This window comes from Sminthopsis crassicaudata, chromosome 1 (assembly GCF_048593235.1).
Source record: "Sminthopsis crassicaudata isolate SCR6 chromosome 1, ASM4859323v1, whole genome shotgun sequence".
Taxonomy (NCBI): Eukaryota; Metazoa; Chordata; class Mammalia; order Dasyuromorphia; family Dasyuridae; genus Sminthopsis; species Sminthopsis crassicaudata.
The window spans coordinates 7,435,813-7,461,659 of NC_133617.1; the positions used below are offsets into that span (position 1 = coordinate 7,435,813).

Below are 25,847 nucleotides of genomic sequence, written 5' to 3' on the forward strand. Positions count from 1 at the left end.
GGTTCCTCCTCCCCCAGTGCTGGGTGTAGCACCAGAAAATGGGCTCCCTCCCCCCTTACTTCTGCCTCAAACTATCCCATTGGCTTTGAAGGACCTCCAAGGCCAATCCGTGAAGCAGTTGTTTTTCCATTGTTGGCACTGGGTGCCCGCTTCCAACTCAGGCAGAAAGGGGGGAGAGCCAATCCTGGCTCCCTCCCGCAAAGGGGGCTGCCTCCTCCCACCCTCCCCACCCCTCCCCCAGGACTATGGCTCTGGGGCCCTACTTTGGCCTTGGGTTCAGGGTGCAAAGATGAGTGCTCCGGCTTTGAGAGGACGGCGGGGCGGGCTGGTGAGGAGAGGCAAAGCGGGCTCAGGGCTCCGGGCCCTCGGCACCGCTCCCTAGAGGCCAGCTGCCCACAGGGAAGGAAAGGCCCCACGGAGGTCCGCCATGTCGGGTGTGGAGGGCTTGAGCCACCCCGAGGGGGCAGGCCATGGGGCCCAGTGAGACGGGAGCCAGCAGGAGGCACAGCTCAGTGAGAGGGGCGAGAGCCCAAAGGGGGCTGCACAGGAGGGCTGCGGGCACACTGAGGCTTGGAGCCACAGGACAGGAAGGGAGCCTTAGCAGAAATGGGCTTTGCACGGCTTGTGCCCAGGCCCAGGGGTCACAATCCCAGAGAAGCTCTGGGCTTCCCCCCACCCACCAGGCAGCCCCCAAGGGAGTCTCCAGAGCACCCCCCAGCAGGCTCCCCCTCCCCCAAACCAGCAGCTCCCACCTACAGCAGCCCGACCCCAAAGAACCACGTGATCTCGAGGGCAAAAGTTCCGCCGCTGTGGGGGCCGCCCTGCTCTTTGGGGGCCGCCGCCGGAGACAGGACGGGCCCTGCAGAAGCCGAGGCAGGCGGCCGGGGCCTCTGCTGGGCCCTCCCAGGTCAGAGGCTCCCTGGGCTGGGCCTCCCAGTGTGGGCCCCTCCATCCCCCAGGCCAGCCCAGGTACCTGACCCAAGCTTCTTCCCACTTTCCCTAAGAAAGCAGGTGAGGGGGCGGAGCCAGAAGGAGTGCCCAGGCCAACCCTGGCTAGCGTTTGGGGGGGGGGGGGGGAAGGAGGGGGCAGGGAGAAGGACGCGGGTCACGTGCAGCAGGGGGCAAGTCTGGGGCAGAACTCGAACTTGGCTCTCCCGCCTCCCGGCCCGGCTAGGGGCGCCCCCCAGGGGCACAAAAGGGGAGCAGCATCCTCACAGTGCATGCCATCCCCAACGCCGCCCCCCCCCCAAGACTCCGCACACAGCAGGTGCAGAATAAATGTTTGCCAATGGCTTAGCCTGTGGGAGCGGTACCTCCCTTCTCCACTGGCCTCGGAATACAGGACGCCAATGGAGGCAGCTGCAGAAAGGAAGCCCCCCCCCTCCCGGGACGCGCTAGGCCGGAGGAGACCTCTGGCTCCGCCTGTCCAGGAGGCTGCACGCTCAGCCTCCAATCGGGGAGGGGCTGCGGAGGCTCGCCCCCCCCCCCCCGCACGTGGCAGCGCCCCTCCCCCCTTTCATCCCTGAGCATCCCTCCTTCGCCTCGGGAGCCGTGACTCAGCCTCCTTCTCAGCCCGGGCCAAGCCCTCCCCTCCCTCTTAGCGGGAGACCGCGAGCCCGAACGGGGCAGGGGCCGGCCCTGGGACCGGAGCCCCGCACGCCGCGCGGCCCGGAACCCAGGGCCAAAGGGCCTCCCCGCCTCCAGCAGCCCCAGCCTTCGGGGCGCTAGGGAGGGTCCAGAAGCCCCTCCCCTGCACTTGCGAACAGCCAGTCAAAAGGGAGGGGCGGTCCCCCCACCCCGAGCCCTGCCGAGGAGCCGGCGCTCAGCCCCGCAGGCCCGAGCCTTCCCCCCTCCCGTCCAAGGGCATTTGGGGTGCGGACACCCCGCTTTTTCGGAGGGGGTCACACGGGGAAAAGGGCCCAAACCAACCCCCGCACCCCGATTCTGCAGGAAGGTCCGGGGACGCAAGGCCCCCCCAGGCAGCGGCCACACTCAGACTCTAAACGATCTTTATTCTTTCAGCAGTAACAAGGGGGGGGGTCAGGGGGCACGTGCGCGGGCGGGGAGGGGGCTCAGGCAAAGGTGGAGCCGTTCCAGCCCACGTTGGCGGCGTTCATGTCGTAGTAATTGATATAGATCCTGGGGGAAAGAAATGGGGGGTCAGGCCGGCTAGGAGGGTCCCAGTGTCCCACGCCCTTCCCCCCCCCCGCAGCGCTCCCGGCTCGGGGCCCCAGCCTCCCCCCGCCCCCCCCCCCCGCGCCAGCTTAAAGTTTAAGCGGGAGAGGGCCGGAGGTCAGGGGTCAGCGGGGCCGCGGCCCCGCCCCTCACCTGTCCCCGGGGATTTTGAGGTGCTTGGTGAGCAGCTCGCACAGCTGCTTGCTGTACGCCTTGTTCTGGGGCCCGCCGATCTTGCCGATGCTGTGCAGGCTGCAGAGGGCGCACGGGTCCGAGGAGCCGCCGAACGCCATCAGCTGGTCCGCCGCGATGTGCACCGCGATGTACTGGGGGGAGGGGGGACGTGCTGGGGGCCCGCCGCCGCCGCCCTCCGCCAGAGCCCCGGCCCCCCCATCCCGCCCCGGACCTCGCCCCCCGCCCGCGCCCGCCGCCCCTCCCCCCGGAGCCCCGTTACCTGGGCGGGCTTGCCCGTGGCCTTGGCCAGCTGCGCCGTGAGCTCGCCCAGCAGGGAGTCGGGCACCGCGGAGCGGGGCACGTTGGTGTTAACCACGAACATGGGCATGGCGGCGGCTGCGGGGGCTGGGCCGGACCGGGAGAGCTCTGCACGTCCTCACCCGCCGAGCGCCGAGAAGGATAGCGCGCGGAGGGGGCGGGGCGCGGGACCATGTGACCGCCGGGGGCGGGGCCTCGCCCGGACTCCGGAACTGGCCGCCCCCCCAGCCCCGCGTGCGTGCAGCTCCGCTCGCAGTCCTTCGCCCGGGAAGCCCCGCCTCCGCGGTAAAGCCCCGCCCCGGGGACGGAGCCGGGTGAGCTGATGGCTGGGGGGGAGGGGGAGGATGCTGAAATGGCCTGGGGGGGTCAAAGAGCTGGCCAGGAGACCTCGTGGCCGGAGTGTGTGGAAGAGCTTCACTGACTCCATTTTGCCTGAGCTTGCGGGATTCGCAGGACTTTGGCCTCCCTTAGGGGCGGCTCTTCGGGGGGGGGGGGGGGGGAGGGTCTGCCCCCTCAGAAGTCATGCTCCCCAGAGCTCTCCACATTCTGGCTCAGCCCCTTGGGGCTACTGCTAGGGGTTGGGGGGCCCAAGCTAGAGGGCACTGCTAGGGTTGGGAAGGGCGCCCCCCTCAGGAGAAGCTGGGGCACTGCTAGGGTTGGGAAGGGCGCCCCCCTCAGGAGAAGCTGGGGCACTGCTAGGGTTGGGAAGGGCGCCTCCCTCAGGAGAAGCTGGGGCACTGCTAGGGTTGGGAAGGGCGCCCCCCTCAGGAGAAGCTGGGGCACTGCTAGGGTTGGGAAGGGCGCCCCCCTCAGGAGAAGCTGGGGCACTGCAGCAGTTCTCCATCTGCTGGAGCCTCCTGGGGCCAGATAGAAAGTGTCCTCACTGGTGTAACAACCTGCTGCCATCCTGCTAATGGCCATAACCCCCGTGTTAGGATTACCAGGTGAGAACTCAGGTTGTCTGGACAGTGACAAGGTGAGAACTCAGGTTGACTTGACAGTTCTCTGGCTCAGACCTTTGGTTCGGGCCTTTAAAGGGAGTTTACACCTTAGGAATTCTAGGAGGAGCAAGCTCATTGGTTGAAGCAATGTTTCCCAGAAGCCCTTGCATTATCCCAGCCCATTCTCTGGGAGAATAAAAGAAGGGCAGCATTGGGTCTGGGAGAATGGACTCTGGGATACAGTTGTGACACCAGGCAGGCTGAAAGGAGACCGGTCTGATGGGGAAGGACAAGAGCTGGAGGAGATTCAGAGCTCCAAGAAACCTGCGCACAGAGGAAAAGACTTTACAGATCTCCTCCCAGAGAAGGATCATAATTGAGCAGACAGATCCTCACAATTCAAGAACTTTACATGTGACTAGAAAAGAAAGTGAGTTGGTCGTGTATAGACAGAGAGGGATGCTGAAGAGATGACTTTGTTATTATATAAGAAGAAGAACATTTCCCAAAGATTAGAGGCTCCATGAAGAATTTATAGAGTTATCAAAAGAGATGAATAGGATTTGTGGAGGGAAGATCCAAGCCAATGATATCCTAGGCCTTCTCACCTGGAACTGCTAGTACACCAGACCAAACCACAAGAAGCAATGTTTATTAGAAAGCTGAAATGCAAACTAAATTACTTCTCACCTTGTCACTGTCCAGACAACCTGAGTTCTCACCTGGTAACCCTGACACCCCGGGCCCTCCGCCCTCAAGGCCCAAGCCCACCAAAGGCTGGTTCACCCCTAGCTTGGCAGGCCCGAGTTCCCCCAATTCCCGGTGGTGAGAGAGCTGTTAATGTGCCCTTCACCGGCAGCAGGTTGGGAGTGAAAGAACCCCCTGGTTCCCAGATTAATTGCAGAATGGAGTGGATGCTTGCACAGGGTGCTGGAGGGCTGCGGGAACAGGGATCTCACACTGAGCATCGGGGCAGGTCTCAGCAAAGACCGAGAATGAATTTCTATGGGAGCGGATTGGTGCCGATTCCGTGGCTTCCCCCGCCCCGGGGGCGGCTGGACTCCTTGGAGCTGGGAGACCCTGATGTCTGAGGTCAGAAAAGGGGCCCCGGCCTCCCAGGGACAGCCTGAAGGGAAACAGCTTCAGGAAAGGCACCCTGCCCCCGCTGGTCCTCAGGCTACGTGGAGGGCTTTGGCTAGGAGGGGGACTAGAGGAGAGGGAAGAGCTCCTCACAAGAAAAGGGCGCCTGACCCTCCCCTAATACACCCCCCAGGAACTACGTCCCGGGTGGGGCCGGCACTGCTGGGGGGCCCGGGGCGGCTGCCCCTCACACCCCCCATCTGGGCCCCCACTCTCCCCCGGCTCCACCTCTGCCCATTTCCTCTCCCTCTTGGGTTCTCCTTGCCCCTGCCCAGACCGGGCCGGATGGATGCCCGGAAGTGAGGAGAGGAACTGCTCCGGATCCCTGAGGAGAGTCTGGGCCTTTCTCCCTCTGTCTAGAGGAGGCGGGCCCAGAGTCCCTGGCAGAGTCACAGCGGGCATCCACCGGGCTCCGGGCCGGCACCAAACCGTCCCAGTGCGAGACGGAGCACGGGCGCTGACCCGGGAGCCCGCCGGGCCCTCTGCTGTGAGGAGAGGTCTTGGGCCCACCCCCCCACTGGCCCCCACTGCCCCCTTGGGCTTGTAGCCAAAGCTTCCATATACAAGGGCCAATCTAAAAGCAAACTGTGCCCGCTGGCAGCTGCTCTCCGGCCCGAGCCCCCCTCTATCTCCCCGGCCTCCATCCCCAGACTTTCTGCCTCTGGGGGGACCCCTGCACTGAGGAGCTCCGCCCCCTCTCCCTGTGCAGCAAAGGCCCACTCCCCATCAACATCTCCATATCAGCCTCCCTTTTTTAGGCGGCGCCGCAGAGGGGAGTCCCCCCAACTCCCTGTCCCTGCGCCAATGCCAAGGGAGCGCGGGGGAGCCGAGCCGCTCCATTCGGTTCCTGGGCCCAAACCTGTCGCCCGACCTCATCATTTAGCTCCCTGACCACCAGGACCCCTACGCTCATCTGGGTCCCTGACCGCCCTAAATCCAGACCTCATCCGGGTCAAAGGGCAGAGCTTTACTGTGACATCAGGGGCAGCCAAAGTTCCTAATGAGGGGAGGGGGGACCTTTCCCGGAGCAGTCTGGAGGCGCCGACTGTGCTAAAGGTGGCCGTCATCGCGTCACAGGAGCTAGCCTCGGCAGGCCCCCGGACCGGAGAGCTCCATCTGAGCCTCGGAAACCGGCCCACAGAGGCCGCTAGAGGGCGTCGCTGCCACAAGGGCCGTCCTCAGGGGAAAGTGATTTCCTTTCTGGCAAGGAGACTGCAAGTCACTTGGTGCTGCCTGCCGCGGTCTCCGCTCCCAGAAAGTGGGATGATGATGAAGCCGCCCCCCTCAAAATGAGTATCCCCACTGCTGAGTGCCTGGCATGCAGCAGGCGCTTAATAAATGCCCATCTCTTGGATTCTTAGAGATGATGGTCTCATTCAGCCCTGGGACCAAACCATGGGTCCATTGGTCCCAGTAAATCTCATTTAATAAATTATTAAATACTCTCTAAAAAAATAAAATAAAATAAATAAATGCCCATCTCACAAAACAGCCACACGGGTGACGCTCTTGCCCAGCATTCAGTGGGCACTTAATAAATGTCTATTTCACAAAACAACCACAAGAGTGATGCGCTTACCCGACTTACAGCAGGCGCTTAATAAATGCCCCTCTCACAAAACAGCCACACAAGTGACGTCTCAGGAGGCAGCAGTCATCCCACCCCACCGGGCTCTGACCAGTCAGCTTCCCTTCCGTGGTCCAAAAGCCGCGTCCGAAACGGGCTGGAAGCTGAGGACGCTCTCCGGGTGCAGGGAAGGCCGGCCTGGGCTGTGAAAGCGCCCCGGAGCCCTGGGCTGGAGCCCAGCCCTTGTTCCTAAAGGGAAGAAGGGCAGCTTGAAGGGGAGGCCGGCCGGCCCGGGCACAGGCAGCGGGCACAGGGGGAGGCCGGCCGATCCAGGCAGCGGGCACAGGCAGCGGGCACAGGGGAACACTGCAGCCCTGCAGCCTCCTGAGCCCCTCCCCAGCATGGGCCTTCCACGGCTGTCCTCCCTGTGCCCATCCCTGATAGCACCTCTTCCCACAGATGGCTTCTGGCACACGTGGGGGGGGGTCTGTCCCCATGGCTGTGACGGCGGAGGGAGGGGGCCTCCGGAAGCACCCCCAAGCTTGGGGAGGGCCTGGTTCCCCTGGGGCACCACTTTGGGCCTAGCCCAGCCCCCCCTGCCTCCACCTCCCTGCCTCATTTGCATGCACTGTTGGGCCAGGTGGGAGGAGCCCCAGCTCTGTGCCCAGGCAGCCCCGGAGCCCGCACCCCAGCCCGCTCTGCCTCCCTGACGGCCATGACCCCCCTGCTGCTGGCTCTGCTCCTGGCCAACACGGCCACACTCCTCCTGGCGGGTGAGTGACCCCCCCATTGGGAGAGAGGAGAGGCTTCCGGGTGGGGGTTCCCAGCTCATTTTGGGGATGCGGCAGGAGGAGCAAGATCAAAGAGGGTCTCGTGGAACTCTGGGCCAGTCGGGCCCCTTTTGGAGGGCCACGGTCACTTGTGGGCACCTGGGCCCAGGAGGGAGCCGTGCCCAAGGCCTGGCCACGGGTGTGGACTAGGAGGGGGGGAGGGGAGCGGGATGTTGGGCTCAGAGAAGAAAGTCCCAGGACAGCAGGAGGGGGGGCTCAGGGGGCCCAGTGGGAGGGATGGGTGGGAGATGTGAGGCACCATGGGAGCCAGACCGCGGGTCCAAAGAGGGAGAGCATCCCAATGTGGAACTGGCTCGGGAAGGCGGTGAGCTCCCCATCACTGGCAGTATCCAAGCCACGCAGCGCACGGAGACCCATGACATGTGTGGTCGTGGTCCCGTTGGACTTGGTGACTGCCAGACCCCAGCCGAGGTTGGGGGGCACACGTTCCCTCAAGACAAAATGGAGATGGGGAGTGGGGGGGCGGGAGTCATGCTGGGAACCTGGGAGAACGGCCACAGGGCGGGCTCAGGGGCACTCGAGCTTCCCCACATCTGTGAGGCTGAGGCCTCTGGGGGCCCCCGAGGGCCAGTCCCACAATCCCCCGGGGCTCATGGTCCAGGAGGCAAGAAGGAAGGCATGCAGGGGGGGGCTGCCCCCAGTCCGCTGCTTGACAGGGGGTGCCGGCCCGGCCCTGAGCGCCCGTTTCCCCGCAGAGCCCCCCCCGGGGCCCACCCAGCCCGAAGCCCTGCTGGTGTTCCCGGGGCAGACCGCCACGCTGCTGTGCGCCCTGAAGCCAGACTTTGCCATCGCCGAGCAGGGCATCTCGTGGTTCCAGCAGCACCCGGGCAGCGCCCCCCGCTTCCTGCTCTACTACTACTCGGAGGAGGACCAGGACCGCAAGCCCGGGCTGCCCGGGCGCTTCTGGGCCTCCAAGGACCCGGCTCAGAATGCCTGCGTGCTCACCATCTCCCCCGTGCAGCCCGAGGACCACGCCGACTATTATTGCTCCGTGGCTTATTAGGGCCTCTCCTGGGGCCGGCCCTCGCCCCCAGCCAGCTCCAGCCCCTCAGTCCAGCCTCAGCCTCCAGCCAGCCCCGGCCCCTCGGCCCCCAGCCAGCCCCGGCCCCTCAGTCCAGCCCCGGCCCCTCAGTCCAGCCTCAGCCCCCAGCCAGCCCCGGCCCCTCAGTCCAGCCCCGGCCCCTCAGTCCAGCCCCAGCCCCCAGCCAGCCCCGGCCCCTCGGCCCCCAGCCAACCCTGGCCCCTCAGTCCAGCCCCAGCCCCTCAGTCCAGCCTCAGACCCCAGCCAGCCCCTCGGCCCTCGGCCCCCAGCCAGCCCCGGCCCCTCGGCCCCCAGCCAGCCCCGGCCCCTCAGTCCAGCCTCAGCCCCCAGCCAGCCCCGGCCCCTCAGTCCAGCCTCAGCCCCCAGCCAGCCCCGGCCCCTCAGTCCAGCCTCAGCCCCCAGCCAGCCCCGGCCCCTCAGTCCAGCCTCAGCCCCCAGCCAGCCCCGGCCCCTCACTGCCTCTTCCGAGGCCCCTGATGGAGGACACCCCCCTGCTCTGTCCTTGGACCCCTGAGGGTAGAAGCTGCCCAGACATCCTAGCCCAGAGACCCCACCGGGCCCCAAACACCAGAAAAGCCGGCCGGCCGTGGCCCTTGTGCCGCCGGCCCGGGGTCTGGCACTCCGCAGCCCCTGAATAAAAACCCCGTGGCCGGGATCTCGGGACGCCCTTGCTATCGCGGGGCCTGGGGCTTTGGGGAGAGCCAGCCAGCTCCGGCTCCTCAGCGGGGATGAGCCCCTCCCCCTCCCTCAGCCGGCTCCAGCTCGGCACACACCCGCACGGGCCAGGGGGCTGCAAAGGGCAAACGGACGCGGGCACCTGTTTCCGCCCTGGCCCGCCACGCCTGGGTCCCTTTCCTGGCTGGTTGCCTGCCCGGCCAGGCGCATCTGGCGCAGAGAGCAGGACTAGGGGACTGGGGGGGAGGGGCCGGAGGGCAGAACCAGGAGACTGGGGGACCCAGAGAGCAGAAGTGGGCGAGGCCAGTGGGCAAGGGAGGGGCCGGGGAGGAGGCTCGGTGCCTGCGAGGGGAGGGGCTTATGGGTGAGGGAGGGGCCGGGGAGGAGGCTCGGTGCCTGCGAGGGGAGGGGCTTATGGGGGAGGGAGGGGCCGGGGAGGAGCTTATGGGTGAGGGAGGGGCCGGGGAGAAGGAGCGGGGCTTGCAGAGGGCCTGCAGAGTCTCATTCCGGGGCTTCAGAGTTTCAAGGCTCCCGGGTCAGGCGATTGACGCATGCGCAGTGCTCCGTCCCCGCCATCTCACACTGCTCATCCCCTCAGTTATACGCATCAGGTCCGCCCCTTCTCTTCCATCCCAAGTGCGCAGGCGTGCTCTCTTCGCCCCTCCCCTTCCCCTCTTCCGGATACGCCCGGGCGCAGGCTCGGCTCCTCGTGCCCTCCAGTTGCCATGGTGACGCGGAGCGTCCCTGGGGCGGCGTGGAGAGCTGGAGCTGGGCAGCCTCGGTGAGTGGACTCCCCCCACCCTTGTCCGCTGGACCGCGGTCCGAGGGCGGCAGGGCCTGCGGAGCCGGGAGAGGGAAGCTGGGAAGTAGGGGAGAGGGGGATGGAGGCGGGAGCCTCCGCCACCCAGATGGGACTTCAATCATCCGGACTCCTCCCTGCGGCCTCTGCCCGCCGGGCTCGCCTCTCCTGTAGTCACGCCGAGAGGGGAAACTGAGGCAGGGGGCGCTGGGCGGGCTGAGGGGGGGCCGAGGGGAGCCGAGTGCCGCCCGCGAGGAAGGAAAGAGGAAATAGGGATTTGCTGACTGCCCACTGTTGCCAGGCAACCACCCTGCGGTTTAGGGAAACTGAGGCAGGCGGAAGCGTGACTTGTCTAGGGTCACACGGCTAGGAAGCGGCCCGGGCCGGCCCAGAGAGACAGCGACTTCTGCAGGGAAAGGAGAATTTCCCCAGAGAGGGAGGTGGCTTCACACAAGCCTGGGCCCCAGGGAGCCCAAGTGCTTGCAGACAGGAGGGGCTGGGCTTATCAGTCCCACCTCCCAGGGGAGCACAGGTCCCAGACCTGCCTGGGGTCCCGCAGCTGGGAGGCACTGGAGGCGGAGCCCAGATCTCCAGCCCTGGCCTGGCAGAGCTCCGAGCAGCCTCAGAGGGCCTGGAGGAGCACCAGCGGGTGGGGAGGAGCACCAGTGGGCCTGGAGGAGCACCAGTGGGCCTGGAGGAGCACCAGCGGCCCGGGAGGAGCACCAGTGAGACGGGAGGAGCACCAGCTGGCCAGGCAGAGCACCAGCGGCCCTGGAGGAGCACCAGCAGCCCGGGGGGAGCACCAGCGGCCCTGGAGGAACACCAGCGGGCCGGGAAGAGCACCAGCTGGCCAGGCAGAGCACCAGCAGCCCTGGAGGAGCACCAGCGGCCCTGGAGGAGCACCAGCGACCCTGGAGGAGCACCAGCGGCCCGGGGGGAGCACCAGCGGCCCTGGAGGAGCACCAGACATCTGGCTCTGAAGCCGCTCTCGGTGGAGGGGAGAACCTGATCCAGGCTGGGCCGGGCCGATGGCGGGACCAGCGCAGGACTGTCTGGAATCACGCGGTTTCTGTCCCCTGCCGTGGCATGTGACCTCCTGACAGAGGGAGTACCCAAGTGAGCGAGGAGCCGACCTGCCTGAGCTCAGGGCCTCGGAGCCGGGTGAACCGCGTCCATCCTGGGGTTCTGACGAAAGGCCGGGGGATCCTTGAGCGACAGGCCATAAAAAAGCCAAGAGGAACCCCGGGACTGGAGAAGGCAAATCCTGGCCCGGTAGGTCTGGGGGATCCCCTGTCCCGGCCCCAGTCAGAGCCCAAAATACTGAACCGTCGGCTCCTTGGCTTCCAGCCGTGGCCAGAAAACGCCCTGCTGGGCCGGCCCCGCTCGGGAAGGCCGCTGGAGTCGGCCGGGGACTCGGCTATGGGTCGCTAGACGCTTTGTGCTGCCGCCTTGTTCACCAACAAAGGGAAGACAAGAGGGCCTGGAAGTTACAGGCCCCAGAGCTGGACGCGAGCTCCTGGGAAACCTGAAAGACGCCTGGCAGCCCTATAGGAAGGGGCGCGGCGAGAACAAGGGGCCGGACTGGAGCCGCTGAGCCCGGCAGAGGGCAGAGAGCTCCGGGCAGAGGCTGCCCGCTGCCCGCCGGCTCGGCCGAGTATCTGAGAAGACTGAGGGGAGAAGTGGACTGGAGGAGTTGGCACTCTGTGCATCCGGGACGGAGGGGACGGCGGGGCGACAACGTGGAGGGCCCGGGCTGCTGGGCCTGGGAAGGAAGCAAGGCCGGCAGGGCCGGCTCAGCGGAGGCCGGGGGTAGAGGCCGGGCAGGCTTGCAGGAGGTCAGATTCAGCTGGCGCGGGTGTTCTGACAAGCGTGGAATGTCCTCGGCATCCGGAGTGGGACGTTGCAGCGAGGACTCCTCGGGGGCTCCGAGCAGGGAGGACGTCCAGGGGTCGGGAGGTGTTAGGATTACAAGGACCTTTACAGGGAGGGGGGTCTTTGATCCTCCGCCCTGGTCCAGCCCCCTTTTGCATGCCGTGTTTGGCTCGGGCCACAGTGAAGGAGGGGCTCCTGGCAAGGAGAAGAGCGGAGGGTGCTCCTGGGGAGTGAGGGTGGTCCTGGGGAGCGGGGAGACGCTGGGGCTGGAGAGGAGGCTGGGGGAGCGGCCTTCGGGCTGCCTTTGGGTTCTGGGTGGGACTAGGAGGCTGAAATTCTGTCTGAGATGCCCCCGGGGGTCAGCCCCTTCTAGCCAGGGTGGAACCCACGTCCCCATCAGCCCCCTGAAGTCACACTGACCTCCACGGGGAGGGGGCGCCCGCCGTCAGGATGCCTTATCCTGATCGCCCCCCCCCCCACCTCGGGCCTCCAGGGGCAGTGGGTGACCCGGGCCTCTCTGTTATTCCCTATGTTCATTAAGCCCCGGGGCTCCCCTTGGCTGCCTTCCCCTTTCCTGTGAGTTGTCTGTGCACTGCCCAGGGATGCCCCCGGCACCCAGGGAAGCCCACGACGCTCAGGGATGCCCTGGCGCTGTGCCCACCCCCTCCTGCCCTCTGCAGCCCCACTTCTCCCAGAGCTGGTGCCATCCCCTTGTCCCTTGTTCACCTCATTTCCTCCTTTAATTGCTTCCTTTTAGCAACGCCCGGACCGGCGGGCTTCCCGGGGACCAGGGCTCACTTTGTCCAGCGGTGGTAGAGCTGTGTGACCTGGTGAGTCCTTTAGCCTGGCCTGCCTCAGTTTCCTCATCTGTACAATGGGGAGGGGGGGGATAGTTGTGAGGATGAGAAGAGACCCCGTTTGCCACCAGCACTTAGTGCATACAAGTCCGGGCATACAGTAGGCGCCTTATAAATCCTTCCTTTCCCCTTCCTCTTTAAGTCCCCAACTGGGAACCGTGGGAGGGGCGGGTGGGAGGGATGGCCCAGAGGTGGATGGGGGCGGGGCGGGGGAGCACCCCAGGCCCGGCGGCCGGCGCTTTGGGGCGGGGCCGAGGGGCGGGGCCGCCGCCGCCGCCATTGTGCGTCTGTGTCTCCCAGGCCGGGATGGAGGCCCCCGGGGCGCGCCTGGGGCCGCCCGTCAGCCGGGACCGCGTCATCGCCGACTTTCCCAAGGTGAGGGAGGGAGCCCCGCCCCCGCAGCCCCTGGGCTCCCAAGTCCCCGCCCCTGGCCGCGCCCCTCCCGCCCGCTCACGCCCACTGGGCCTCGTTTGATTGGCCGGCCCCGCCCCCACGGAGGGGAGCTGTCCAGCAGAGAGCGGCTGGCCCCGGGGCCACCCTGGGGGGCAGCGGGAAGGGGGGAGGGGCCGGGAGGCCGCGGCCCGGGGCTGCCCCGGTGTCAGAGGGCAGAACCTCCGCTTGGGGGCCGCCAGCGGGCTCGCCCGGGCTTTCCCCAGCTCAGAGCGGGCGCCCTGAGCGGCCCCTCCCTAAGAAGGAGACCCGGGCCGCCCCCCAGGCCCTCAGACCCCCCGTCTTTCAGTGGTACACGCCCGAGGCCTGCCTCCAGCTCAAGGACCACTTCCACGGGCAGGTGCGCGCGGCCTGCCGGGAGAGGAGGACGGGCACGGTGGGGTGAGTGAGGCAGCGTGGGGGGGGCGGGAGGCCGCAGCTCCCGTGCACCAGTGCCCCTGTGCCAGCCTCTGGGGGCCGCGGAGCCTGTGGTTCCCGTGGGGGGGAGGCCCAGGGGAGCACCAGCGGCCGCCCCCTCCCCCGCACGTGGTGAGGAGGGAGCACAGGGGAAGGCCGGAGTCGGGGACCCTCTGCTGCAGCTCTGGGGTCTCGGGCCGCTGCCTCCCGGGATGGGGACCAGGGCAGGAGCTCCAACCCGGACGGGGGCTCTCTCGGGCCTCAGTTTCCCCATCTGTAAAGTGAAGGGATGCACCCAGAAGCTTCTCTGCATCCTGGGGGGCGGGCGCTGGGCTCTTCTCCCCCTCGGGAGCTTTCAGTGAGCTGGGCTGGTGGGGTCAGGGAGGGGAGGGGCCCATGGGGGGGTCAGGGTCGCTGGGGGGGCCGCCCCCACAAATGGCCTCAACAGGAGGCACCCTCTGGGGGGGGGGGGGAAGCAGAGGCCAGGGCGTGTCTACACACAGGGACATGTGTATGTGCCAGAGCGGCCCCCACGTGACGCGTTGCACCCGCCACACACGCGCCCACACGTGCACTCGCTCACCCACAGACACTTGTACACCGTGTGCACCTCCCGCATGCTTATACACACGTGCACCCCCTCCCACACAAGCACCAGTCCCACCCTGTGCTGCCAGGAGTGTCCTGGGGGCTGGAGGAGGGGTCTTGGGTCTTCCCCCAAGGGGAGGGGGCGGTGCCCGGGGCCAGACCTCTGAGACTTCCAGAGTGGAGAATCGGGACCACGGTCAGCACCGGGGGGGGGCCCCTGGGCCTCAGGGTGCAGGCTGAAGCGGCCGGCCCCTCGGTGCTGGGCCCTGGGAATCTCGCCAGGAGCATCCGTGGGGGCGAACAGGGGTCCCGCAGCCCCCGAGGCCTCCACCAGAACCTCGGGTCCCTGGGGCGCAGGGGCTCTGCCTGCCTCCTCCCCTCAGGGGCCACAGGAGCAGATAGAGCCTCCCCGCTCCCACTGCCGCCCACCCTGGCAGCTCTGCCCGGCTCCCCTGTGTCCTGTCACTTAGACTTGGCTTCCCTGGGGGGTGGGCCGGCTGGCAGCCTGTGTGGGAGAAGGCCAGGGCAGGCCAGGGCTCCGGAGAGGCCGGGGGGCTCCGGGAGACGCCGGCCCCCGGTGACGCCCCAGTCTCACTGTGCCCTCGCAGGCTGAAGGTGTCCAAAGTTGTCGTCCTGGGAGACCTGTACGTGGGCAAGACGAGCCTCATCAACAGGTAGGGCTGGCCCCCAGGCTGGGCCCAGCATTCGGCCTCCTCCTCCGCCTCTCCCGGCCCTCTCCATCGTCCCGGCCTTCTGGGCCGTGTCCTCCGCCCTCCCTGCGGCCCTTACTGTGGATTCTGGACCAACTGGCCCATTTCCCGGGAGTGCTCACTTTGTGGGAACGGGCTGGGGGCCCCGCGGGGAGGGAAGGGCTGCCCGGCCAGCCTCGTGTCCAGAGGAGGACGCTCCGGAGACGGGTGGGGGCCGGCCTGGCGTCCGCGGGGCCCAGAGCCGTGTGGTCTGAGACTCGGCCGGCCGAGGCACAGACGCCCTTCCAGCCTGACCGGGGCCGCCCGGGGCTCCAGGTTCTGTAAAGACGTCTTCGATCGGCACTACAAGGCCACCATCGGGGTCGACTTCGAGATCGAGAGGTTTGAGATCGCTGGCGTCCCCTACAGCCTCCAGATGTGAGTGCGCCCGGCCCCTCCCGCAGGGCCCGCTGCCCTCTGACGTGAGCCTGGGGCCCCCCGGGGCTGGAGGGGAGCTGGGGGGGAGCTGAGGGCCCCCACTGACCAGGGGCAGCACTTGAAGGGGTGGCTCTGTCTGACCACGCACCATGGCAGGCTGGGCCCCCGGGAAGGTGGGGAGCAGAGGGCTCAGGGTCCTGACTGGCAGGGCCCAAGCTGACTCTGAGGGCCCGAGAGCCCGGGGCAGAGCCGGGGCTGGGAGGGGGCACCCAAGGGAGAGGGTCGGGGCCCTTGGCCCTCAGCGGGCTGGCCCCGGCTGCTTGGGGACCCCCTCCCACGGGCCTCTTTCCCCCACAGCTGGGACACGGCAGGACAGGAGAAATTCAAGTGCATCGCTTCTGCTTACTACAGGGGAGCCCAGGGTGAGCCCCCCACCCCGGGCCCAGCATGCGGGGACACGGCTGCCCCCCCAGGCGTGCTTCTGACCCCCGCTTCTTGTGCCTGGGCAGTTATCATCACTGCGTTTGACCTGGCGGACATCAAGACCCTGGGGCACACCAGGTGAGTACCCGCCTTCCGGGCCCCACAGGAGCCAGCCCCAAGGTGGCGAGGGCCCAGGCAGGGCTCCCCCTGAAGCAAAAGGGGAGCAATCTTGTGGCCCCCGGTGTGGGGGAGCCCCTCCGCCACCCTGACTGGCCTCTGGGGGGGCGGTGTCCCCAGGGACTCCTCCTTCCCTCTCCCCTCCTTCCTCCCTCCCCCCCCCAGCTCAGTTTGCCCCCCATGCCCCAGGCAGTGGCTGGCAGACGCCCAAAGGGAGAACGAGCCGGGTTCCAGCTCCGTCTTCCTGGTTGGGACAAAGAAGGATCTGCTGGTGAGGGGGGTCCCCTGCTGGGGAGGTGCGCCCCGACCCTCTGCTGGGCAGCCTCCGGGCCACACGCTGGAGCCCCGCTGCCTCTGAGGAGGGGGGGCTTTCCGGGTCCTGGGTCAGCGATGGGGGGGTTGTGGGGGGGCGGGATCAGACGGGGCCTGGCCGAGCTGGAGCCATGCAGACGTCATCTCGGACCGACTGGCCGGAGAGGGAGGGGGCTGGCCTGGGCTGGCCAGAGCTGAGGCTCGGACCCAGCCCCTGTGCCTCCGGAGCTCCGCCTCGGGGCCCCAGCCGGCAGCCTGACGCCCGGCGGGGGGGCACGGTCCTTGGTCCCGGCCCCCCAGGGCTGACCCCGGCAGCTCCCAGCTAGGCCGGCCCGCCGCTCTCCCCCAGTCAGGGCCCGCCTGCGAGCGCACAGAGATGGACGCCGTGCAGCTGGCCAACGAGATGCAGGCCGAGTACTGGTCGGTTTCGGCCAAAACAGGTGGGTCTGGCGGGGACACTGGGGGAGGGGCTGCCGGAAACCGGCCCTGGAAGGCACAGGGTTCCAATTTAGCCGCTTGGTCTGGAGATGTCGGGGGTCCCTGGGGCCTCGGTGTCCCCATCTGTAAAGTTAAGGGTGGGATGGAACATTTGCCAGGGTCCCTCCAGTCTAATCACTGCAGGCCTGAGACCCCCGGAGCCCCGGTCCTCCCCCAGCCCGGCTGGGCTCAGGGAGAAGCCCCAGGGGAGGGGGAGGGGAAAGCCTGGCAGGGGCAGGTGGGGGGGGCCAGTTCGGCCCCAGGCTTCGGCAAGAACTGGAGCCAGCTGTAGAGGAGGGTCCCTTTGAGGAGGGCACACCACCACCCGGGGGCCTCGGACCGCCCAGCCAGGCACCCCACTATGAGGGACCCCCACCCAGAGGTGAGGGCGGGGAGGGCGTGTGGAGCTCCCTCTCCGCCCTGCATCTCCTCCGGGGGCTGGGTGCGAGTCTGCCAGGCTGCTTCCCGAGGGCATGACGCCTGGCGTGCCCTCCGCGTCTCGTGCCAGGGGAGAACGTGAAGGCCTTCTTCACCCGGGTTGCCGCCCTGGCGTTCGAGCAGTCCGTGCTGCAGGAACTGGAGAGGAGAGGCAGCCGGCGCGCCCAGATTGGGGCCGGGGCCTCCATCAGCATCGGTACGGCGCCCCCTGCTGGCTCCCTTTGTAGTTGTCTCAGGAGTGCTTGATTTTCCCAAATCTGGGCCCAGAGTCAGCGCTGGCACAAAACCCCGGGCTCCGGACCCTCCCCCCGCCCAAACGCCAGCGGCGGTGTCAGAACGCGTTTCTGAAGTCCCCGGCTGCTCGTTTCTCTCAGAACAATCATATTCCATAACCTTCATATACCACAATTTACCCAACCATTCTCCAATTGATGGACATCCATTCATCTTCCAGTTTCTGGCCACTACAGAAAGGGCTGCCACAAACATTTTGGCACATACAGGTCCCTTTCCCTTGGGATATTAGCCCAGTAGTAGTATGGCTGGGTCAAAGGGTATGCACATTTTGATAACTTTTGGGGCATAATTCCAGATTGTTCTCCAGAATGCTTGGATTCTTTCACAACTCCACCAACAATGCATCAGTGTCCCAGTTTTCCCACAGCCCCTCCAACATTCATCGTTATTTGTTCCTGTCATCTTAGCCAATCTGACAGGTGTGTAGTGGTATCTCAGAGTTGTCTTAATTTGCATTTCTCTGATCAGTAGTGATTTGGAACACTCTTTCATATGAGTGGAAATAGTTTCAATTTCATCATCTGAGAATTGTCTGTTCATATCCTTTGACCATTTATCAATTGGAGAATGGTTCGGTTTCTTTTAAATTAGGGTCAGTTCTCTATATATTTTGGAAATGAGACCTTTGTCAGAACCTTTAACTTTAAAAATAATTTCCCAATGTGTTACTTCCCTTCTAATCTTGTTTGCATTAGTATTGTTTGTACAGAAATCTTTTTTGGAATCTCACTCATCTTTTTTTTTTTTTTTTTTTTTTTTTTTTTTTTTTTTTTTAGAATTTTTTTTCCCACAGTATATATGTATGAGTAATTTTTTTTATAATATTATCCCTTGTATTCATTTTTCCAAATTATCCCTCCCTCCCTCCACTCCCTCCCCCCAATGACAGGCAATCCCACACATTTTACATGTGTTACAGTATAACCTAGATACAATATATGTGTGTAAATCCCATTTTCTTGTTGCACATTAATTATTAGCTTCCGAAGGTATAAGTAACCTGGGTAGATAGTCAGTAGTGGTAACAATTTACATTCACTTCCCAGTGTTCCTTCTCTGGGTGCAGTTGTTTCTGTCCATCATTGATCAGCTGGAAGTGAGTTGGATCTTCCCTATGTTGAAGATTTCCACTTCCCTCAGAATATATCTTCATACAGCATTGAAGGAATCTCACTCATCTTGTAGTGAAGCTGGTTCTTGGACCTCAGGGGAAGATGCCAGTGACCAGCTCTGGGTCATCTGCCCTTAGGGGAGCTTGCCCTCTGTTCCCAAGGTCACCCACAGACCCCCGGGGCGCTCCTGGAAGCGTCTGGCCTCCCTGACGTAGGACCTGAATGAGTGACCATCATGTCCAGCCAGTCTCAGCCCATTCTGGGTCCTGATATACAGTTCAGAGTAACACACAGGGTCTTAGCCAGTGCCTGCCCCCAATCAAGGGCAATGAGGAGGAGCCTCTTGCAGAGGGTTGCAGGGCCGCTGGGGCGTCCTCCACTCAAGGCCTCCTTCTGATTCATCTTTGTGAGCCTCCATGGAGGTCGAGCAATGAATGAATGACTGAATGAATGAATGATTGAACAGATGAATGGGCAAACAAATGAATGAACTAAAAAGTAAATGGATGATCAAATGGACAAACAAAGCAATGATTGAATGAATGAGCAAATGACTGAATAACTGATGGACCAAATGGACAAACGAATAAACGAAGGAATGACTGAATGCATGAGCAAATGAACAAATGATTGAATAGATGACGAATGAATGAATGAATAGGTGAAGGACCAAGTGGACAAACAAACAAAGGAATGAATAAATGAATGAGCAAATGAAAAAATGATTGAATTACCTGATGGACTTGAATATAACTGATGGACTTGATTGAATAACTGATGGAATGAATTAATGAATAGGTAAATGATCAAATAGACAAACAAATAAACAAAGAAATGATAGAATACATGAATGGACAAACAAATGAATTAATGAATAGATGATCAGATGGACAAATGAATTAACAGAGGAATGATTGAACAAATGATTGAGCAAACAAGTGAATTAATGAACAAACAAATGAATAAACAAATGCAGGAATGAATACATGATTGAATAAATGGATAGGAATGAATGAACAAATAAGCAAACAGAGCATTCCCCCAGTTTCCCACATGGATGGGTTCACTGATGATGGAAGAACACTTTCTGTTTCCTTTATTTACAGGAATGGAGGAGCACTCTACTGCGGAAGATGCCAGCGCTAGCAGCCCCGGGTGCTGCTAGGAGGGGATCTCTGGAGCCCCAGGACAGTCTGGTGCAGACTGAACGTCTTTGGTGTCTCATCCACCCTCAGGACATGTGTCCCCTTCTGCCTTGCCTGGCCGGTGGCTTCCTCATCCGTACAGTGGGCACAGTTGGGACGCATAGTGGCCAAACCCACCTGTCCTCATGTTTTCTCCAGATATCCTCCTCTATACCCCTTCCCCCTGTGACAAGCCTGTGGCCTTGACCACACCGGAGGGAGCCGCCCAGCCCCACACCCTCCTGGAAGCTGCCACCCACCAAGAGCCATCCCTTCTGAGCTGTGATCCCGGGGGCCTCCACCTCTTGGACCGTCAGCACTGGGGCCATCACTGCCTGGACCATAAACCTTGGCTCCTCACCTCCTGGACCATCAGCCCCAGCCCTATCACCTCCTGGACCTTCAGCCTTGGCTCCATCACCTTCTGAATTGTGACCCCCAAGGCTGCTACCTCCTGGACCATCAGCCCCAGCTCCATCACCTCTTCAGCACGGGGGCCATCACTGCCTGGACCATCAACCCCAGCTCCATCAGCTTTTGGACCGTGACCCTCAGCGCCATCACCTTGGGCCTAATTCCTGGCATGGGGAGATGGCCTGAGCTGGAGCGGGTGGCCCCTGGCCAGTGGACCAGGGAGGAGTTCGGTTGGACGAGGTCTCCCAGTCTTTGGAGAGCGGCCCAGGGCGTGGGCAGGAGTGGGCGTCACTGCTCTGAATCCAGCAGGGTCGGTGTCAGGACCTGCTCCCCGTTAGGCGGATGCGCCATCTTGTTCTTGGCTTGGGACCTCCAACCCAGCCCTGGGCTTCAGCCCCTGGAACAAGGGGCTCCTTGTTTGCAGGGTCCAAGGGGCCTCTGCAGCGATGCTGAGCCCCCCCAATTCCAGGGCGGGACGTCTTCCTTGACCCCAGATGAGACACCACCCAGCCACTGCCAGAGGGCCTGGCGCAGGGGGGGTCTCCACCTGTGTTCCAGCTGAGGCCGGCAGCCTGACTTGAAGACCCTTCCCTCTGCCGATCACCCTTCAGCTCTCACCCCAAAAGTGAACCCTATGGCCCCAAGGAAGCAGACACGGGGGGATCACGGCCCTGTCCTGGGAGCCGTGCCTCCTTTTTGGCTGCCCTTCCCCCTCTTGGTGCTCCCCGGGGTGTGGCCCTCTCAGACCCCCAGATCTTTTTCAGACAGACTGCTCTCCCTCCATAGCCCTCTCTGCTACTTAATTTGTTTGATTTCACATTTATTGCTATTAAAAGCCATCTGTGATTCGCCCCGAGTTCTGGCCAGGGAGGTCTCTTTGGGGCGCACTGCCAGCGTGTCTGCAGATGGCTGAGCCGGCCTTCGAGGGCCCTGACAGAAAGCCCTGAGTGCAGGCCGGGCCTGGCGACCACTGTCAGTGTTTGCTCCTGGGAGAGTCCCGGCCAGCCTGGGAGGGAGGGGCTGCCATCACCCTGTTTTACAGACGGAGAGACTGAGGCACAGGGAGCAGAGGTGGGCCGGCCTGCAGGGCAGCACCTCCAGCGACAGCCTTGGGGTAGATCTCTGACCCTAGCCGAGCCCCAGGGTCACCTCTGCCCCCTCGACCTTCCCTCCCCTCACGAGCACTCTGGACCCAACCTGATGCTGATGGGGCGGGGGAGGGGGGAGCACCCACGACCTAGAGCTCGCTTAAAAAAAGTAAAAGAAAAAAGAAGGGGGAAAATGGGATCAAAAGGAAAGAAATTGAGTAAGAAAACAAAGCAAACAAGGAGCGTGGGAAGGCTGCGCTGGTCCCCACTCAACTCCTGGGCCTCCCTCTGGGTGTAGCCGGCTCTCTCCGCTCTGAACAAGCGGAACTGGCCTGAATGGCGCATCCTGGAGAACCCCGGTGTCAGAATCCAGGGTCCGGTAGTGTTGCGGTGGACCACCATCCCCTGGGGCCGCTCACCTCCTGTCTCTCTGGCCCCGAAATCCTGCCCCCCACTCTGAAAGAAACCCCTGCCCAGCACCCTCCTCCCCCCCTGCCCAGCACCCTCCTCCCCGCCCCTGCCCAGCAACCTCCTCCCTCCACCTCCCAGCACCCTCCTCCCTCCACCTCCCAGTACCCCCCTCCCTCCACCTCCCAGCACCCTCCTCCCCACCTCCCAGCACCCACCTCCCAGCACCCTCCTCCCCACCTCCCAGCACCCTCCTCCCTCCACCTCCCAGCACCCTCCTCCCTCCACCTCCCAGTACCCCCCTCCCTCCACCTCCCTGCACCCTCCTCCCCACCTCCCAGCACCCTCCTCCCTCCACCTCCCAGGACCCTCCTCCGGCCCCCGCCTAGCACCCTCCTCCCCACCTCCCTGCACCCTCCTCCCTCCACCTCCCTGCACCCTCCTCCCCACCTCCCAGTACCCTCTTCCCTCCACCTCCCAGTACCCTCCTCCCTCCACCTCCCAGTACCCTCCTCCCTCCACCTCCCTGCACCCTCCTCCCCACCTCCCAGTACCCTCTTCCCTCCACCTCCCAGTACCCTTCTCCCTCCACCTCCCTGCACCCTCCTCCCCACCTCCCAGTACCCTCTTCTCTACCTCCCAGTACCCTCTTCCCTCCACCTCCCTGCACCCTCCTCCCCACCTCCCAGCATCCTCCTCCCTCCACCTCCCTGCACCCTCCTTCCCACCTCCCAGCACCCTCCTCCCTCCACCTCCCAGCACCCTCCTCCCGCCCCCACCCAGCACCCTCCTCCCCACCTCCCAGCACCCTCCTCCCTCCACCTCCCAGCACCCTCCTCCCGCCCCCGCCCAGCACCCTCCTCCCCACCTCCCAGCACCCTCCTCCCTCCACCTCCCAGCACCCTCCTCCCGCCCCCGCCCAGCACCCTCCTCCCCACCTCCCAGTACCCTCTTCCCTCCACCTCCCAGTACCCTCCTCCCTCCACCTCCCTGCACCCTCCTCCCCACCTCCCAGTACCCTCTTCCCTCCACCTCCCAGTACCCTCTTCCCTCCACCTCCCTGCACCCTCCTCCCCACCTCCCAGCACCCTCCTCCCTCCACCTCTCAGCACCCTCCTCCCGTCCCCGCCCAGCACCCTCCTCCCCACCTCCCTGCACCCTCCTCCTGCCCAGCACCCTCCTCCCCACCTCCCTGCACCCTCCTCCCACCTCCCAGCACCCTCCTCCCGCCCCCGCCCAGCACCCCTCCTCTCGGCCATCGCTGCTACCAGCACCCTCAGTGCCTGGGATGGGCGCCCTCTGAGTTCTGGGCCTCTCCTCCCCCTCCCCTCTGGGGTCCCCGGCCAGGCTCTCCATGCCTTCCACCTCTGACCACCCCGATGCCCGGCCCGCGCCGCCCCCGCCCCGGGGCAGAAGTGGGGGGCTGCCTCAGCCTCCGGGAGCCGGCTGTGGGGCCGCCACAGTCTCCTTCCCAACCCGACCGGCCCGAGGGCGCGTTCCGAACAGCGGCGGATCCCGGGCCGGCCAGCAGGTGGCGCTCGGGGCCGCTCCCCTCCCACGTCCCCGGCTTCCTCGGAAGGGAGCCCCACTGGCGGCCGTGGGCAGCCCGGCTCCGCGGGGAGCGCCCGGTAATTAAACCCCGGCCGCGGGCGGCCCTGGCTGGGTGCTCGTCCCGGGACGCTTTCTCCACAACGACCTAGCCAGGGGGCGCGACTGTGGGCTCCACTGTGCAGAGGACGGGCCCAGGCGGCCGAGGTCACTTGGGGTCACGTGGCCACCGAACTCGGGTCTTCCCCGTGTGGCCTCCGGGCACTGGCGGCGTGTGGGGAGGCGGGGACTGCCCAGGAAGGGCTCCCCGGCCGCAGACCCTTAGGGAACCCGCCTCTGGGAGCGCCCGAGGGGCCCTGCCCCGGGAATTCTGGGGCCGCCTGCTGTCCACGGGGTGCAGAGAAGCCTCCGGCCCGACTGAGGGGGCCCCGGGGCCCGGAGGAGACAGGGAGGGTCAGATACACAGAGAGAGGAAGAGACAGACACACAGACAGAGAAGTGGGAGAGAGGACAGGAGAGAGACCCAGAGAGACACACTCCCAGAGACAGACACAGGGCACGGAGAGGAGGGGAGAGGAACCCACAGGCAGGAGAGAGGCAGACAGAGACACAGACAGGCAGAAGTGGAGAGAAGCTTTGACCCCTTGTGGCCCCGCTCTTCCCTCTCCAGGGCTCGCAGCAGGAGGCCCGCTGTCTTTGACCCGGTTCTTGTTTCTCTGGCTTGTGTTTCCTCCCGTCCCTCATTGGGGGTGAGAGCACAGAAGACACATCAGACTAATGAGGACCTCGGCGTCTCCGAGAGGCTACCAGGGCCCAGCTCAGAGTCCGCCGGAGCTCCAGCTGCTCGGGGTGCCCAGAGCACTAAGTTGGAAGTCAAGATGACTTCTTTCCTATTAGTATGGCAGAAACTAGGCATGGACCCACATTTAACACCACATACTAAGATTAGATCAAAATGGGTCCAAGATTTAGGCATAAAGAACGAAATCATAAATAAATTGGAGGAACATGGGATGGTTTACCTCTCAGACTTGTGGAGGAGGAAGGAGTTTGTGTCCAAGGGAGAACTAGAGACCATTATTGATCACAAAATAGAACATTTTGATTACACCAAATTAAAAAGTTTCTGCACAAACAAAACTAATGCAAACAAGATTAGAAGGGAAGTAACAAATTGGGAAAAAATTTTTACAGTTAAAGGTTCTGATAAAGGCCTCATCTCCAAAATATACAGAGAATTGACTTTAATTTATAAGAAATCAAGCCATTCTCCAATTGATAAATGGTCAAAGGATATGAACAGACAATTTTCAGATGATGAAATTAAAACTATTTCCACTCATATGAAAGAGTGTTCCAAATCACTAATGATCAGAGAAATGCAAATTAAGACAACTCTGAGGTATCATTACACACCTGTCAGATTGGCTAAGATGACAGGAACAAATAACGATGAATGTTGGAGGGGCTGTGGGAAAACTGGGACACTGATGCATTGTTGGTGGAGTTGTGAAAGAATCCAACCATTCTGGAGAGCAATCTGGAATTATGCCCAAAAAGTTATCAAAATGTGCATACCCTTTGACCCAGCCATACTACTACTGGGCTTATACCCCAAGGAACTACTAGAGAAGGGAAAGGGTCCTGTATGTGCCAAAATGTTTGTGGCAGCCCTTTTCATAGTGGCTAGAAGCTGGAAGATGAATGGATGTCCATCAATTGGAGAATGGTTGGGTAAACTATGGTATATGAATGTTATGGAATATTATTGTTCTATAAGAAACGACCAACAGGAGAAATACAGAGAGGCTTGGAGAGACTTACATCAACTGATGCTGAGTGAAACGAGCAGAACCAGAAGATCATTATACACTTCAACAATGATACTGTACGAGGATGTATGCTGATGGAAGTGGATTTCTTCAACATAGAGAAGAACTAATCCAATTCCAATTGATTAATGATGGACAGAACCAGCTACATCCAGAAAAGGAACACTGGGAAATGAATGTAAACTGTTATTTTTACCTTCTGAATCCAATTCTTCCTGTGCAACAAAAAATTCGGTTCTACACACAATATTGTATCTAGAATATACTGTAACATATTTAACATATATAAGACTGCTTGCCATCTGTGGGAGGGGGTTGGGGGAGGAAGGGAAAAAATCTGAATAGAAGTAAGTGCAAGGGATAATGTTGTAAAAAATTACCCATGCATATGTACTGTCAAAAAATGTTATAATTATAAAATAAAATAAAAAATTAAAAAAAAAAAAAAAAAAAAAAAAAAAGATGACTTCTTTCCTGAATTCAAATCTTGCCTCAAACACTCACTAGCTGTGGGACTCAGGCTGGGCAAGTCACTTACCCCTGTTTGCCTTAATTTCCTCCCCTGTAAAATGAGCTGGAGAAGGACATCTCTGCCAAGAATGCCCGGAGTGGGGTCATGAAGAGTTGGAAAAACCGGACAATCATCATAAGGGCAGCTGAGTCTGGACCCAGGCCAGAAGCTGCTCATACAATGAGAAACCCACACAATGGTCATACCACACAAATGACCTTGGTAGGCAACCACGTTGAACTTGAACCCACTCTCTCCAGGAGCCCCGGTGGTGTGTAGAGGGTGGAAAGCATCCCTGGTTTCAGAGGGGGTATTTACCTTTTCAGAATAAATCTAATCTATATCTTATAGCAACAAGCTTTCATGAAACACCTACTATGTGCCAGGCACTTGGGATGGAAGTACACAGATTGAAATCACTCCTCCTCTCAATAAGTTTGCCTTCTATCATCTCTCCTACTGAAAGCTAGTTGAAGGTCATTGATTCGTCATTGATATGGAGGAGACACCAAGTGGTTCAATGATATTGAGGCTCTAATCGCTGCTACTGAACTCTTGAGATCATTCGCTATCAATTTTTTGGCCAGCATGGCAAGTATTGTCAAAGGACCTTGTGAAACACACAGGAAAGGTCTGTTCCTGAGGGGGTGGGAA

The 25,847-nt window shown here is 62.5% G+C and overlaps 3 protein-coding genes across 20 annotated transcripts; 2 read left to right on the forward strand and 1 right to left on the reverse strand.

Moving 5' to 3' along the window:
* Positions 1-1,992: 1,992 nt before the first annotated feature.
* Positions 1,993-9,059, reverse strand: MIF (macrophage migration inhibitory factor). Its single transcript, XM_074290919.1, has 5 exons — positions 9,026-9,059; positions 6,328-6,564; positions 2,630-2,993; positions 2,329-2,501; positions 1,993-2,139 (listed from the first exon to the last, which is right to left on the reverse strand). The coding sequence occupies exons 3-5, from the start codon at positions 2,735-2,737 to the stop codon at positions 2,073-2,075; spliced, it is 348 nt and encodes a 115-aa protein (XP_074147020.1). The 5' UTR covers positions 2,738-2,993; positions 6,328-6,564; positions 9,026-9,059; the 3' UTR covers positions 1,993-2,072.
* On the forward strand, positions 6,958-8,352 carry VPREB3 (V-set pre-B cell surrogate light chain 3). The gene is made up of 2 exons (XM_074290893.1): positions 6,958-7,088; positions 7,862-8,352. Exons 1-2 carry the CDS (start codon positions 7,031-7,033, stop codon positions 8,167-8,169), a joined length of 366 nt encoding a protein of 121 aa, XP_074146994.1. The 5' UTR covers positions 6,958-7,030; the 3' UTR covers positions 8,170-8,352.
* A 266-nt stretch (positions 9,060-9,325) lies between the features above and the next one.
* RAB36 (RAB36, member RAS oncogene family) lies at positions 9,326-20,662 on the forward strand. 18 transcript variants are annotated; one of them, XR_012486567.1, is made up of 12 exons: positions 9,326-9,664; positions 12,312-12,384; positions 12,712-12,786; positions 13,127-13,242; positions 14,454-14,519; positions 14,871-14,972; positions 15,330-15,394; positions 15,482-15,533; positions 15,738-15,843; positions 16,211-16,324; positions 16,870-16,995; positions 19,315-20,662. XR_012486567.1 is itself a non-coding variant. In XM_074290740.1 (12 exons), the coding sequence occupies exons 1-12, from the start codon at positions 9,435-9,437 to the stop codon at positions 17,565-17,567; spliced, it is 1,305 nt and encodes a 434-aa protein (XP_074146841.1). In that variant the 5' UTR covers positions 9,326-9,434; the 3' UTR covers positions 17,568-17,572. The 18 variants fall into 18 exon arrangements, 15 of the variants coding, with proteins under 15 accessions (XP_074146841.1, XP_074146868.1, XP_074146849.1 ...); XR_012486569.1 differs by having other exon boundaries at positions 15,762-15,843; XR_012486570.1 differs by having other exon boundaries at positions 15,766-15,843; positions 16,234-16,324.
* Positions 20,663-25,847: the final 5,185 nt, after the last annotated feature.

Coding starts and splice junctions, on each gene's coding strand:
- MIF (XM_074290919.1), bottom strand. CDS start 2,737: ATGCCCATGTTCGTGGTTAACACCAACGTGCCCCGCTCCGCGGTGCCC. Junction 2,502..2,629: donor CCACGGGCAAGCCCGCCCAG/GTAACGGGGCTC, acceptor CCCTCCCCCCAG/TACATCGCGGTGCACATCGC. Junction 2,140..2,328: donor CTCAAAATCCCCGGGGACAG/GTGAGGGGCGGG, acceptor TCTTTCCCCCAG/GATCTATATCAATTACTACG.
- VPREB3 (XM_074290893.1), top strand. CDS start 7,031: ATGACCCCCCTGCTGCTGGCTCTGCTCCTGGCCAACACGGCCACACTC. Junction 7,089..7,861: donor GGCCACACTCCTCCTGGCGG/GTGAGTGACCCC, acceptor GTTTCCCCGCAG/AGCCCCCCCCGGGGCCCACC.
- RAB36 (XM_074290740.1), top strand. CDS start 9,435: ATGCGCAGTGCTCCGTCCCCGCCATCTCACACTGCTCATCCCCTCAGT. Junction 16,325..16,869: donor GTCGGTTTCGGCCAAAACAG/GTGGGTCTGGCG, acceptor GTCTCGTGCCAG/GGGAGAACGTGAAGGCCTTC. Junction 16,996..17,391: donor CGGGGCCTCCATCAGCATCG/GTACGGCGCCCC, acceptor GCATAATTCCAG/ATTGTTCTCCAGAATGCTTG.